Here is a 15,014-nt window from a genome sequence, read left to right as displayed (position 1 = left end):
GACCAGAGTGACTATCCTCCAGTCTTTAGGCATCTCTCCCCTTTGCCAAGATCTTTTGAAGATAATAGAGAGCAGTTCAGTAATTACTTCTGCCAGCTCCCTCAGAACATGTGTGTGCATCCCATTAGGGCCCCTGGATCTGTGCGTGTTGATGACCATCTCTTCCTCAACCCTAGGGAAGCCTTCAATTCCCCAGACTTTCTCTCTTACCTATAGGGTCTGGATTCCCAAGGGATGGTCTTTGTAGTAAAGACTGAAGCAAAAATGTCATTCATTATCTCTGCCTTTTCAGTATCTTCTGTTACCAGAGCATTCATCTCACTTAGCAGGGGACTCACATTTTCTCTAGTCTTTCTGTTATTGTTGACTTACTTACAAAAACCTTTCTTGTTATTCTTGACCTCCTTTGCAAGATTAAACGCCAAGAGGGCCTTAACCTTCCTCACAGCATCCCTACAGACCCTTACAACATTCTTATATTCTTCCTAAGTGAACAGGCCCTTTTTTCTATGTTTCGTGGATATTCTTTTTTCCTTTTAATTTATCCACACATTTCTTTGTTTATCCACACAGGCCTCCTGTCACCTTTCCCTGATTTTTATTCTTAGGAATGCACCAATCTTGAGCTCAGCAGAAGTGGTGTTGAAGTGTCAACCAGCTCTCATTGGCCCCCTTACCTTCTAGTGCTCTAGCCTATGTTACACCTCCAAATAGCTGGGTAAAAATGGTGAATCTAACCAAGTCTTGAAACTGCAGTAGAGGAGATTTGAAACCAAGTGTCTGCAGCACAGAGACAGTTATTGCAGGGCTTTGATAGGTGGAGTATCCTCATCAGGGTGCATGGCAGCTATCCTACTCTTCTGGAAGATGTTGGTTGTGGTGCATCCCCTTCTCCTGACTTCTCCAGAAGCACTGGTAATTCTGACCCTGAGTAATGTCCCAGACAGGACATTGTACTCCAGATGCAGTTTCAGATATACTCTTGATTTGGGAATCCAGCAGAGCACCTCCTCTGGTCTGATGGTCAAGTACTAGAAAAGAAATCTTCCTCCACATACTTCAGAAGTCTCCTGCACTGTGTGCTAGAATGGCTGTCCCTTAACCTCCAGGAGAATTCTTTATAAAACTCATTTACAGCTTTGAAGCTGAAGTCCACAGCACTCCAGGCTGTGTTGTTTAGTTATCTACATACCTCAGGAAGTAAAATCTGAAATCAAGAACAAGTTAGCAGTTGTCAGTGCTGGGATAGATTTACTTCTGCATGTTTTCTTTGTATTCCATTAATGAGGACATCCTGATGAGTTTTTCTGACAGATCTTAATGTCTGAGTGCTTGATTTAAAGAATTATTAGGCAGCTAACTGCACTCAGGAGGTGAAGAAATAGCATGACAGTGTAACTTATGAGGAAGCTGGTGGACAGAACAGCTTGCTTCCTTTGAAGTAATGATTCCAAAGTGATTTATGTGACACCAGTCAACCAAATATCATTGAAAAATTTACAGAAATCTTATGAGAACTTAATGTTGAGATTGAGCTGGCCCTGGAGTTCACCTAGGACCAAGAATGCCTATACAAGCAGGGATTTCAGTTTGTAATACATCAGCAGCCATGTTCTCCATTGTAATGGACAAGAGTTCACATAGAATACTGAATATACATAAGGTAATGAAAATATCATACTGGAAATGCCATTGGGACTGAGATTGGAATGGTCAACCACATATAAGGGATGTCACAGTGCACAAAAAGGCAAAAGACAAAAGAAAGGTATGCTTTTTTGGAAGAGTGCATCAAAATTGACCCTCACAGAATGTGACAGGCTAGGTTAATTAGTTGCACGAGATCTGGTGTAAGCTCTGAGTGAGTCTGCAATCTGATTATTTTCAGGGAGTGATTTATCTTTCTTTCAAACATATGTGCAGGGTTGACTAAACAGCCTTTCTTCCTTCTTCCTTTCCCCATCTCAGAGCAAGGACAGAGATTTAAGTTGGTGTGCTAATTCAAGTGTCCATCAAATTTTGCAGAAAGCAGGAGTTTAATTTTTTTTCCCTTGCATACCCCATGATAACTTTGTGGAAGTATGTTAGACTGCAAGAAGTTCCCTCAGTGTTAATTGGAAATCTGGGCAGGAATTGTTTTTTTCTAAGGCTAAACTTGACTGAGTGCTTGGGAAGGTGAGTTAGTGTAGTTCAAGAAATAATTGAAGAGCTTAAGACGGATTTCCCTTCTGTTATATTTCCCTGTGCCTGTTTCAGATCAGCTGAACAATAGTTCCATGCATGTAGCTGTAGGTATGAAACTGAAATGGCTTCTGTTCACTTTTATTTCCCCTAATAATCATCTCATTTGAATGGATTGGTTGAATAACCAAACAATTCTGATGTTCCTTTTACAACTCAATCTTCAGTTTTCTTCATACCCATTCTTCGTAGATCATTCAGAAGGCAGAATTAAGGAACTATTTTCTTCACCTGGAGAGAGTTACCATGGTGCTTTGTTTTTTTTTGTTTGTTTGTTTGTTTGATTGATTGTTTGTTTGTTTGCTTTTGTTTTGTTTTTGTTGTTGGTTTTTTGGTTGGTTGGTTGGGTTTTTTTTGTGATGGTTTATACATGACTTGGAATTCACACCCAATCTCAAGAATACTCTCAACCAAAGTTAGAAACTGTTCATATTCTCTTAGTTGAGAACAAATAAGATAAAAGCTATTTCACTTCAAACTGATTTTTTTTTCTATTTTGCGACACTGAAATTTTGCCCCATTTGTCTTTTTTCCCCATGTTTTCCTTTTTTTTTTCTTGAATCCTATTTTCCTTATTTTATGACATCCTCTCCTCCCCTCTGCCTGACCACTTAAAATGAAAAACAAACAAACAAACAAAAAAACCGTTGCAGTTAAAAAAAAGAAAACAAGTAAAAAACCCTCTTAGATTCTATAAGAAACTTTATTCAAAATCTCATTTTACAGTGGCTCCAAAGGAACAGGGGTTAATACAGGGTGGATAACAGGTGTGTCTGCCTCTCCTCCTTTGGATAAAAATGGGAAAAACATTTCTGTAGGTTCCTTTCCAAGACTTATAGAGATTTTTAACATGATGGTCATCTGATGAGCTTCGTAAAAGTTTATTCGTGCTTCCTCCAAGTCCAGAAGCACACCAATCACTGAGTCATTCATCTCTTTCTTCTCAAGACTGATGTTTTCCTTGATAGAGAAAATCTCTCCCTTGGATCTGTGCAGAGCCCAGTAGTCCTCCCCAGCAAGTGTCCCTTGCTCTTCTTGTTTCCCTTTGTGCCTCATGACCCCCAGCAGCCAGTCCTGCTGCTGGCCCACATCCACTTCCCAGTAGTGTTTCCCAGATGCAAACCCTTCCTTTGCCACCAGGACAGGGACTGTGGAGGGGCTGCTCATGCCAGCAGGTTCACATACGTTGTCCTCAACATCTGGAGCCCCTGGCACTTGGAGCTCGAGGAGTTGGCATTCAGGATTTGCAGTAATGGGAACTGGAGGGGAAAATGACAATGACCCAGTGAGCAAAGTGCTTCAGGGACCTCTATCTTCAGGGTGAGATGGGTTGAAGCATTTGAGAATCTGAGCAGTCCTGGCATGATTTGACAAGGAATTGAAACATTTCTCCCTAACAGGGCAGGAATCAATTACAAATAAACTAACAGGGCCTTGAAGTTGTCATAGCCATAGTACTCTCTCCTGTGGGGAATTCCAGGTGATTCCTGCCCTCTCCATACACTTTAAAATTAAATAATACAATAGCCACATCCAAGCCTCATTCCCTTCTAACCAAGCCAGGTGAAGGCTTACTCCTATGACTCCAGCTCAGCTGTTCAATTTCTAAGGTCACAGCATTGTCATTTCATGGTAACTTGGTCAGAGAATTTTTGCACACTCCTTCCTTTCAGTTTTACCTGCATGGCTCCGGGCTTCCCAGAAATCTGCAGAAGGAAAAGAGATTATAGGGTTTTATTATTCCATTAGGCAGTTGCAGACTTCTGAAACTAACATACCAAAAAAATTACCCGCATACAATTCTTGTCACCTCTGATTGTCTATCAGTTTTGGCTTTGCTCCTCTTACCTCCACAATTCTTCTCCTTGTTATCATTTTTAATAACTTACCCAGCTCAGCTTTCAGCTTACCTGCAAGGAAAAGATATTTCAGTCAATAACACTTGCTTCTTTTTATATTTTCATTACAGTTTTACAAAGCAGAGCAACCCTAGGGCATGAAATAGGAAAGAATTCTGGAAGCTGTAGTGAGGAACATTTTTATTCATGCTATTTAAATACCACCATCAGTGCTTCAAAGGGAGGGACAGAAAGCTTTTCCTCCAGACTCCATCAGCTCTGCATTTACACAGCGTTACCCTTTAGTAAAGCAGATGAGGGACATCTGAAGGACAACTTAGATGGAATTATTCAAGGAAAATTAGTTTTATCTCTGGGCTTCTTTTTGCTCTCAGAAAGAGAGCAAAAAAAAATGTATGTTCTTGTACTCTAAATCTGATCTGGATGTGTCTGTGTATCTTAACTTCTCTCATGATAAGGATGCCTGACTTTCTGAAAAGATAAGACAGGTCTGGGTCATGCTTAGAAGGGTTCTTCTACTTTGTGCTGAGTGGCCAGGTTATTTCTGTGGGCATTCTGGAAGCAGTTGAATCCAAAACAAGCTCCCTAATAGGCTCTGGATTTTCACACAATCCTGAAATATATTCTTCAGAAGAGAGAAGGCCTAAAGTATATCAGAATAAATCTGATTCTGCCTAAAAGCCTAATGGTGGGAGCCTTTCATAAAAAGAGATTTGGGCAAGATTTCTTGTCTGCTACTTCACCAGAAGAGTTTGGAACTGACCTTTTTTGCTCTCCAGGAAATGTGTTAGCGCCACAGTGGTGAAGAGTGCTCCACCTACTTGTTTTCATGAGCTTTCTGGAGTACATTCAAGTCGGAGGGCTGTTCTAGGTGACTGGGAGAAATTCTTGCCTATCTTGCAGCACTCCCTGCTACCAAAACCTTGCAGTTTCTAACTGTAATGTGACCAATTTGACTGAAGCAGCTTTAAATATTTTTCATGGCAAATGGTTCAGAGACTTAATAAAAGACTTACTGTCCCCTCAGCCTGTGAATACAGGTGCAAAAAGATGAAATAAAGTGAAAAACAAGCGCATGAGATATGAAGATAAGTTTATATATAATACATATTTTATGAGGGTTGCTCTGAAGGTAATGTCTACAGTTTTATTCTGTTGGCTGACCATATCAGAGGCATGTGTTGGTTAGATGGCAATAGAAGTAGAACATTCTTGCCAGTAGTTCATTACATTTTGTTGCCAAGTGACAGATGGTAGCAGAGGGGCACTCTGACAAATAGGTATCTGACATGGAAATGCATGTGAAGCAAAAGTATGTGATTGAATTCCTCCATGAAAAAATAATTGCACCCTATTGACATTCATTGATGCTCCCTGAATGTTTAAGGAGACCAAACAGTGTATGTGAGCACAGTGAGGTGGTGGGTGGTGCGTTTCAGCAGTAGTAACAATGAGAGAGGATCATCTCTATTAGTGCAGTTCTCCTCTAGGATAAAATCCTTTAGAAATCAATGGTATCTAAATCTTTATTGTGAAGTTAGGTCTGGAAAACTTGTGGCCAAGAAAAGGTAGTCTAGGCTAGTCATACAATAAAGCAGCAGGACAGCAACCCTGGTGAGAATTTTTAAGAAAAAAAACAGAACCTTGTAGGTGGATGTCTCACCGTATTTGTTCAATTTCACAATCTGGGATGGCATTGACAAACTCACCTAGAATAGTATTATTGTTTCTAAGCTTGATGGGATTGTAAGATATATATAAAATGTCTTTTCTTACCAAAGCGGCCTCTGAGTTTGGATTTTTCTGAAAAATAAGAACATAAATAAGTGATACAGGAACTCAAGGAAAAAAAAGAAAAAAAGAAAAAAACAACAAGAAGCATTTGTGAAAATAACATAATAGTTACATGCCTATTCTTTCCTTTTGATAACAGGCAGAGCATACACTCCAATTGAAGGTAGAGAGGTAAATATCATTAATTTTCTACCATCTAATCGTCTCTACTAACGTGTCCAAGAAGTCATTTAAACTAAAACCAAGCTAATTAAATAAAGCAATTTATTCCATTTTGTCTAAACTGCATCCATCATCAATTATTTAAGAAAATGAGATTTACCTCTTCGATTTGTGGCTTTCTCTTGTTCTAATCAGTTCAGCAGATAGAATGAAAGAAAAAAAAAAAACACATAAATGGGGTAGTTATTGGATATAAACTTACAAAGTGGACTATTACACTTTTATGTATAGCCTTTCCATAAAGCTTCACCGTTAAACCTGTGTAAATATTTTGAAAAAACACTTAATGTTATACTGCTTTACAACTAGGCACTCATGCACACACACAAAATCTATAATGCTTAGCCTATCCTTATTGTCTTTGGATATTTTCACATGAAAATAATCCAATTCATTTAAATCCTTTGTTCAAATTAAAGAGCGCTACCAAGACTAGTAATCACATCAAAACCAATTGACAAACAAACAAAAAAAAAAAATCAGAAAATTCTCCAAATGGTCACATCTTCAGTGCAAAGGCATAATATTTAATGATCAACAAAAGCATCTTACCTAACATCAACTTCAGTTGTTCATTTTCTAGAAAAGACAATACAGAGACACCAATTTATCCTGTGACAGAATGATTCAAAAACACAAACATGCAAACAGCAAAATCACATAGCGTGGTGTCCTTATGTATCCTTAGAGCTTGGCTACTTTCACTGTATGTCAACTGCTTTAAGCAGGTGTAAATCCAGAGGAAATTAAATAATTCACCCATGAATGGATCACAATATTTTAACTGTATTAGATGTAGGTAACTGATAAAACTTGAGCAAGATGGAAAGACAACTTATTTGTACTGCTGGTACATGGAACACCTCCCTACAAGGACAGACTGAGAGAGCTGGAGCTGTGCAGTCTGGAGAAAAGAAGGCTCCAAGGAGAGCTGAGAGTGGCATGTCAGTATCTAAAGGGGGCTATAAAAAAGAACTGGACAGATTCTTTAGCAGGATCTGCTGTGACAGAACAAGGAAAAATCATTTCAAACCTGAAGAGAGATATTTAGACTGGGTATAGGGAAGAAGATTTTAATAGTAAATTTTTTGAGGCACTGGAACAACTTAACATCATCACAAATGCAAAGGGATTTTACCTTCTTCCATCTTTTTCTTCGATTTTACTAAAAAACAGAGAAAAGTAGATCATCATGTAAGCTACTCTTGTAAACGCCACTTATTCTGCCATAGTGAATTTTATGTGTAAATAGAAATAAGTGGGGTTAAAAGTTAAATTTAATTTAACTTAGTATATTTTCTAAGGCTCCTTGTTAGCCCTACTTTTCCAGACCAAGAGGTATATAATTTCTAGTTGCGTTACACACAGACTCAAAAGGGAAGATGTATGAAGAGCTGCTGAAGTCACTTGGTTTGTTTGGACTAGAGAAGAGGAGCCTGAGGGAAGACCTCATCAATGCCTAGTTATTAAAGAATCTGAGGAATATTTCTGACGCCTTGATTAACTCTTGCATGATTAGACAGGAAGTTTAACTAGGAATGATAGAAAATGTTAGTCAAATGTCAGTCCGCATATAGTAATGGCTAGGGCTTAATGAAAGCAGGAGCAGACTGTTTATAAAATACAGATGAAAAAAAACTCATGCAAGATGTTGTTACACTGTGTGGTACAAAACTAAAGTGAAAAACTAAGACATTTATCTATAACTAGAATATTTCCTTTATTTAAGTATAAATAACCCATAGATTCTACTAAGTGTCATATTCTTCATCTTCATGATCTCTTACCTGAATTAATTGTTTTCTTGTGGTTACCTGGTTAACAACAACAAAACAAATAAAAAAGAACAGAATGACTTCTGAAGAGTAATACTGAGGGTGATAATTTCTCTGATTTATCTCTAGTGTCATGGGTAATTCTCTGGAATTATGTCCCTAATGAATACAGAGAGGGTCTTAGACATGTAGTTTAGCTCATAGAGTTACTCTTGTCAGACCTAATGTTGTCTGAGGTAAGGACATGCAATGTGTCTTACTACTTGTTCAGCCCATGTACTTCCCCATTCTTTTATTGTGGTTCTATTTCCTGAATTCAGTCATGAAATAATCACTGGTCATTTTGATTGTAAGCTTTTGTTACAATCGTGAATTTCAATATGATACTTCTATACATTAATTGAAAGAATATATGAAGAAATACTTACTTTTTAGCTTAAAAAATACAGCACAGATTAGGACTGCGATAGCACATAAAATTACCAGGTAGGCAACCAGCCAGTTTGAAATGGAGGGGAAGAAAATGTCTGCAAAAATGAACAAAAGGTGTTGTATTATATTAATAAGTTAAATAGAAAGACAGTTTTAACTCAGGATGTAGTCAAGGAGATGGTGAGATTATATTTTTCTTTAATTTTTCTAATAATATTGCTGAAGAAAAGATCAGTAGTAATTCAGGGAGAGTCTTTCTGTGGGTACCAAATTTGTAAGGTCAAAACAGATATTTGAGGTATGGAGAAAGCTTTGTGTAGTTCATAAATCTGAAGGAAAGCAGCAGTATTCTCTCCTTTTTTCCCCACAAGTGTGTTGCATCTCATACTAAACTGACCACAAAGCAGGCGATTCAAAGAAGGAAGAAGTCATCAATGCTGAGCAAGAGAGAAACATTCACTCCTAATGTATTTGACAAAAGGAATATCTGATTCATGCTGCAGAGTATGGTGCATAAACCTAGAATAGCAATAGGATTTCAGACATTTCCTTCTTTCTTTCTTTCTCTCTCTCTTTCTCTCTCTCTCTCTCTCTCTCTTTCTTTCTTTCTTTCTTTCTTTCTTTCTTTCTTTCTTTCTTTCTTCTCTTCTCTTCTCTTCTCTTCTCTTCTCTTCTCTTCTCTTCTCTTCTCTTCTCTTCTCTTCTCTTCTCTTCTCTTCTCTTCTCTTCTCTTCTCTTCTCTTCTCTTTTCTTCTCTTTTCTTTTCTTTTCCTTTCTTTTCTTTTCCTTTCTTTTCCTTTCTTTTCTTTTCTTTTCTTTTCTTTTCTTTTCTTTTCTTTTCTTTTCTTTTCTTTTCTTTTCTTTTCTTTTCTTTTCTTTTCTTTTCTTTTCTTTTCTTTTCTTTTCTTTTCTTTTCTTTTCTTTTCTTTTCTTTTCTTTTCTTTTCTTTTCTTTTCTTTTCTTTTCTTTTCTTTTCTTTTCTTTTCTTTTCTTTTCTTCTTTTCTTTTCTTTTCTTTTCTTTTCTTTTCTTTTCTTTTCTTTTCTTTTCTTTTCTTTTCTTTTCTTTTCTTTTCTTTTCTTTTCTTTTCTTTTCTTTTCTTTTCTTTTCTTTTCTTTTCTTTTCTTTTCTTTTCTTTTCTTTTCTTTTCTTTTCTTCTTTTCTTTTCTTTTCTTTTCTTTTCTTTTCTTTTCTTTTCTTTTCTTTTCTTTTCTTTTCTTTTCTTTTCTTTTCTTTTCTTTTCTTTTCTTTTCTTTTCTTTTCTTTTCTTTTCTTTTCTTTTCTTTTCTTTTCTTTTCTTTTCTTTTCTTTTCTTTTTTCTTTTCTTTCTTCTTGTCTCTTCCAAAGTCTCTCCACATTCAATTTTCTGGGATTTCTTCATGCCATCCTGAAAGGGAGCTTACTTGCACACTTCTTGAAGAGCACTACCATTCACTCTGGTTCCCATTCCAGACTGCCCATTGACTTTGTGGTAATGAATTTCATTTTGGGTTCCAGTCTTGTGAGTCTTGCTTGAATCTACATAATGCCTGTTTATTTACCCAACAAACAGAGATGTGTGAAATGCTACAAAGCACAGGAAAACATAACATGGTTCACCCTACAATGATTTAAAAGTAAGGTATGTATTAATAAGAGTGAAGGTAAAAAACTGGAATAAAAATATTTTCAAGATATTGAAACTATCACATTAACTCTTCTGAACTCTTCCTTCTTTTTTGTTTTTGTTTTTGTTTTCAGCTATGCTTTGTGAAGCCCATCTGTGCAAATCTTATCAAATGTTTTGGTAATGGTTTAGATAATAAAATCCTGTAGAATGTTCAGCAGTAACTAAGGAAATATGTCATTTTCAAATGTACATACAGTTGGATTTTTAATTCATTTTAATTCAGCTCCATCCACTGACATCTCTAAATGTGAACCAGGGAACACGAAGTTTTGTTACTATCTGACTCTTTTTGAAGGAGAAAATGATTCACTGAATACCACCGGAGACTGTGTAATAAACTAGAAATAAAGGTTGAAAAAGATTGCAGCTCTCATGACCTTTTGTCCAACAGTGGTTCTGGGACTATATCTTTGGGCCAGCTCATGACATAAAAATGGGAGCCACACCATTTTTCCTATCTTTTTTATCTTACAAGCAGATGACTCTGCTCACTCACCTGAAATCAGGACTCGAGACTCACTCATTGTCTTTAGCAGACTGTTAACTATCCTGCAGGAGACTTCCATGTCAGATCCTGGTATTAGGTTCATGGAACTTAGGACACTGTATAGGCCTGAAGGCATCATCATCACTTTTGTGGTTGATAGTTCCTTCCTGATCTGTCCTTGGCCATCCAACCAAATCACTTCAGGTTTAGGAAACCACCCATCTGCATGGCAGGTGAGGCCAATGCCCTGTTTCTTGGGACTCCTCAGGAAAATGGAAGGCACACCACCTTTAGCTAAGGAGAAAACATTATAAGTTTATATTCTTATAATGTTGCCAGTGGAATCTCCCAGTATTTGGTGAAAATTATAAAAACCTCATAAAATGAAGAAAATTGGTCAATTACAGGAAGCCTGTGAACAACTAGTGCAATCTGTCCATGAAAACAGAACATATTAGAGTCTCAGGTTAGGTATTTCAAGTAAAATTCATACTGACATAGTGAAAAAATAAAAATAACATCATATTGTTTATATTTGCGGACTCAGATGACTAAATTACAGTGTTACATAGATGTTAAACCTTTGCTTCATCTGGAATTAACTATGAAAATATCTTCAGAAGAATCTGGTTGTAATTTTTAGAAGCCACTATGCCCATTCCCCTCCTACAAACAGGAGGGGAATCAACTCTTTGAAAGTGTAGACAACAGCAGGACAAGGGGAAATGGTTTTAAATTGGGGGGGGGGGGAAGATTTAGGTTGGATGTCAGGGGGAAGTTCTTTACAGAGAGAGTGGTGAGGTACTGGAACAGCTGCCCAGAGAGGTTGTGGATGCCCCATCCCTGGAGGTGTTCAAGGCCAGATTGGATGAGGCCCTGGGCAGCCTGGTCTAGTATTAAATGGGGAGGTTGGTGGCCCTGCATGTGGCAGGGGGGTTGGAGATTGATGATCCTTGAGGTCCCTTCCAACCCTGGCCATTCTGTGATTCTGTGATTTAAGGAAAATTGGATCCAGTGTAGCAGATAAAGAAAGGAAAAATGTGCCCAATTCTAAGCCAACCACATTAATAAAAGCTACCTATGAAGGTGGTATCTATTAATATACTGAAATAAAAATAGGAGCATTGCCCACTGCTTTGTTTTCCTGATATGGGCAAGGGAAGCATTGAGTTATCGGGATGAAACAAATTGATTGTGTCTATCTCAGTTGATACAATCATAGAGAGAGACTGGGCAATAGGTTCAGTAATGGAGACAGAGCATTTATTTAGAGAAAGCTAACACAAATCAAGCATTCTTTCATGAAGAAAATTTATCAATCAAATTATGTTAAATTTCTCTCAGTCAGTCGCGATATACATGTTTCTGTTCATCTTCGTCTTTGAATAATGTGAGAGAAGGGCCACTAACCTCCTACTTGGAGTTCAATCAGCTCATCATGGTACTCATCATTGAAAGAGACCACACAAGTATACAATCCTTTGTCAGAACTTCTGATGTTCTTCAAGTGCAGAGACATGTTTCCAGTTTTAAATTCACTGTGGAACAGTTCTGTTCTGCCTTGATATTTCTCATCTTGCTTTTCATTTTTATTTTTTCCATTGTATGTGCTCACTGTTATTTTTTCAGACTTTGCATTAAATATCCACTGGACAGAGAATATCTCAGGAATGTTCTCTGGTACCACATAGCAAGGCAAAATGACCTCTTCTCCAATGACTCCAGTGATGGAACTGCTAGGAGGATAGCTAATAAATTGACCTGTGAGAGTAAAAATGGCAGCTGTTTTCATTTGTCCATATCATATTTTACTTGGCACTACATCAGTCAGTGAATTGAACTAATATCACTATCAACAGAAGAGAAATCTAGAACAAAAGTAGAAGACAGCATGGCAGAGTGCTTATATTCCCATTCATCAGTTTTCTGAAGATGAGCTTAAGAAAGTTCATGGCCATTAAGTGATGGAAATTGTGAAATCATGAAAAAAGGATGAAAATTGACAAGTCTGTCAAAGATCCAACACAGGATGCAGGATCTATAAAACAGAAAAATGAAGGTGGGATTTGATTTTTCAGATGGTGGTACCTAGTATCATTTAGAAAGAGATAGGGTATGTATCTGATCTACCACCTCCATGTCAGTCATTTAATTGAATACCTTGTCAATAGAGCTCTAGCTAATTGTTCCATTTGTTCTACAGTCAACAGTGAGTTTGCTCACTGAACGCAGTAGAGTTTCTTGAACACATTTCATGACCTGAGACATCAGGACTGGTAGAAGTGACTTCAGGATACATGTTGGGTATGTGTAAAAACACAGATAACAGCCTGAATTGGTGACTAGCCCAGAGAAAGATCTTGTATTAGCTTGGGAACACAAGTAAAGTGCCTCAGCCTGCACTTCAGTCCATCCCAGGATGGACACTGTGCCAGCCATCCATCCCCAGTGATAAGGGCTTGGTAGCGATTGTACCAGCAGACTCACCCCAACAATATAAGTACCTCTCTAATTAATAGATGAGTATCAACTTTCTCCTGTGTACTTTCTTCAGGATCAATAAACATTACACAGAAGCACTGGCATTATTCCATTACATTGAATCTGTTCTCTTTTGGAGCATCAATGCTCAAGAAGAAAAGCCTACAGTATGCAAAATGTCAGTAGAAGCCAATGGATGGGTAATTGAGTGAAATCCCATACACTGAGCTTGCATGTGGACATCTGCCTCTAGAGAGCTAAAGATAAACAGCTAAATCTCTGAGCTGAGCCCATAATCTCAAGCATGACATGGTTGGCTACATCTAGAAGTCTAAAGCTGAATTCCACCTGGTTTCCATTCCCTGATCTAAAGTCTGTAAGTCCCCTACAGGCTGATGTTATCTTCCAGCCTTGACTACCTTAGCAGATATCAGATTGTACAAGGGGCATTCTTGGTTTTTTTAGCATCTGAAGTTAACCAAGTAAAAAAGAAATAAAATGTGTGTTCATTATTTATTACTTTTATGTGAACTTAGGCATAATTAAAATTAAATATATTTAAAATTGAACTATTTTACCTGTAATCAAGCATGATAAGTGTTGAAAAGCCAGTAGTACATGAAAAGGTGTCAACCTCCAAGATGGGAAACCCAACATTATCCAGATTTCTTAATCATCAACACGACCAAAAGTAAATCTTTCAGATGAAATTCCTGTGGGACTCCTTTGGTCTCTTCATGTGTTCAGTGTAAAATAACAGGCATAAATGCACATGTAATATAATGAGGAAAAGTATGAACAAAGGTTAAGACATTGTGTTGGATGCAGTCAAAGGCAACGACATTTGCAGAGTATATGTCTTCCTTTACACATCTCTCCTTCAAATTTAACTACCTATTGTAAATCATTCAAAAGCAATATGGTCTTTGTCTGCTCTGTTCAGTTGTCAATGCTTACCTTTGTCTTCCAGAAACTCTATTACCTTCCTCGACAATATTTTCTTTCAGTGATGAGTTAACATTATATTATTTTATCTTTTGTTTGTAGCAAAAAGCTCTTTCTCTTCTTTCTCTCTTAATGAGAAGCAAAACAAAATGGAATCACCTTCATGGATAAATTCCTAAGCAAAATGTTACTATACAAATCTCCCTGTTGACTTCCATGAGTGTTTTAAGGAGAAACTTGTGGTTTAACAAAGGTAACTCTTTCCAACTTCTTGCAAAGAACTTGGTTTTCAAATTGCTGAACTAATCTATTCTCATAATGTACTCACAGTAAAGATTAACTGGTGTCATGTCTTTAAATCTCACTAATTGGAGACAAAACATTTCCTGTTCTCCTCCACCTTTCTGTGTGGCTTTCTTTTTCTCACATTTTCAGTAACTGATAAAAATCAAATGCTGTTGGAGGGGGGCATTCCCATCCAAACAACAATGCAACTACAGCAAGCAGGTTCATGTCTGTCAGTGCATTCCATTAAATCTACAGCAATTAATTCCAGTATCATTGTAAATGCAGGGGATTTTCTTTATGGTTTTAGAAAAAAAAATTATTTCTTACCTGAATAGAACGAACCTTAAGACTTCAGTAAGGGATATGGTAGTTTTGAACCTTTGTCCTTATATCTTTATTACTAGGGAAACTTGTGATTGCATTTTTAACATCCAATAGGATAGAGAGGCTTGACCAGACTGATTGGGAAAGATGTAAATGTCAAAATTCATGCTGAAAGACAAAAATAACATCTTGCCTCCCAATCCATTTCCGTACACTAGGGCAAACATGGTAAAGATATTCCTCCTCATTCCCCTGTGGAAACCAGCTTTCTCTTCAACCAGCATTTAGCCAGAAAGCACTGCAATAAAACTTACAAGTGTGTAATGAACAGGTTATTAGGTATATCGTTATTAGTATGTTTTATTCTGTTTTTCCTCTCACATACTTGAACGTTGCTCTCTTTTTGTTGACATGCCTAGATCTTGGAAGTGTGTTTTCTCCTGTAATACTTTTTATGTTCCATTCAAGATCTGAAAACAATCACATTTGAAGTTTACT

At 37.2% G+C, this 15,014-nt stretch overlaps 1 protein-coding gene across 1 annotated transcript; it reads right to left on the bottom strand.

Annotated features, from left to right (window-relative positions):
* Positions 1-2,961: 2,961 nt before the first annotated feature.
* On the bottom strand, positions 2,962-13,616 carry LOC116243097 (butyrophilin subfamily 2 member A1-like). The gene is made up of 12 exons (XM_031614214.2): positions 13,538-13,616; positions 11,889-12,239; positions 10,488-10,772; positions 8,320-8,418; positions 7,904-7,930; positions 7,255-7,281; positions 6,669-6,695; positions 6,217-6,243; positions 5,877-5,903; positions 4,131-4,151; positions 3,921-3,947; positions 2,962-3,500 (listed from the first exon to the last, which is right to left on the bottom strand). Exons 1-12 carry the CDS (start codon positions 13,614-13,616, stop codon positions 2,962-2,964), a joined length of 1,536 nt encoding a protein of 511 aa, XP_031470074.1.
* Between the last annotated feature and the right edge of the window lie 1,398 nt (positions 13,617-15,014).

Source organism: Phasianus colchicus, chromosome 31 (assembly GCF_987193195.1).
Source record: "Phasianus colchicus chromosome 31, bPhaCol1.hap1.1, whole genome shotgun sequence".
Lineage (NCBI taxonomy): Eukaryota > Metazoa > Chordata > Aves > Galliformes > Phasianidae > Phasianus > Phasianus colchicus.
This window is presented reverse-complemented; position numbering and strand designations above follow the sequence as displayed.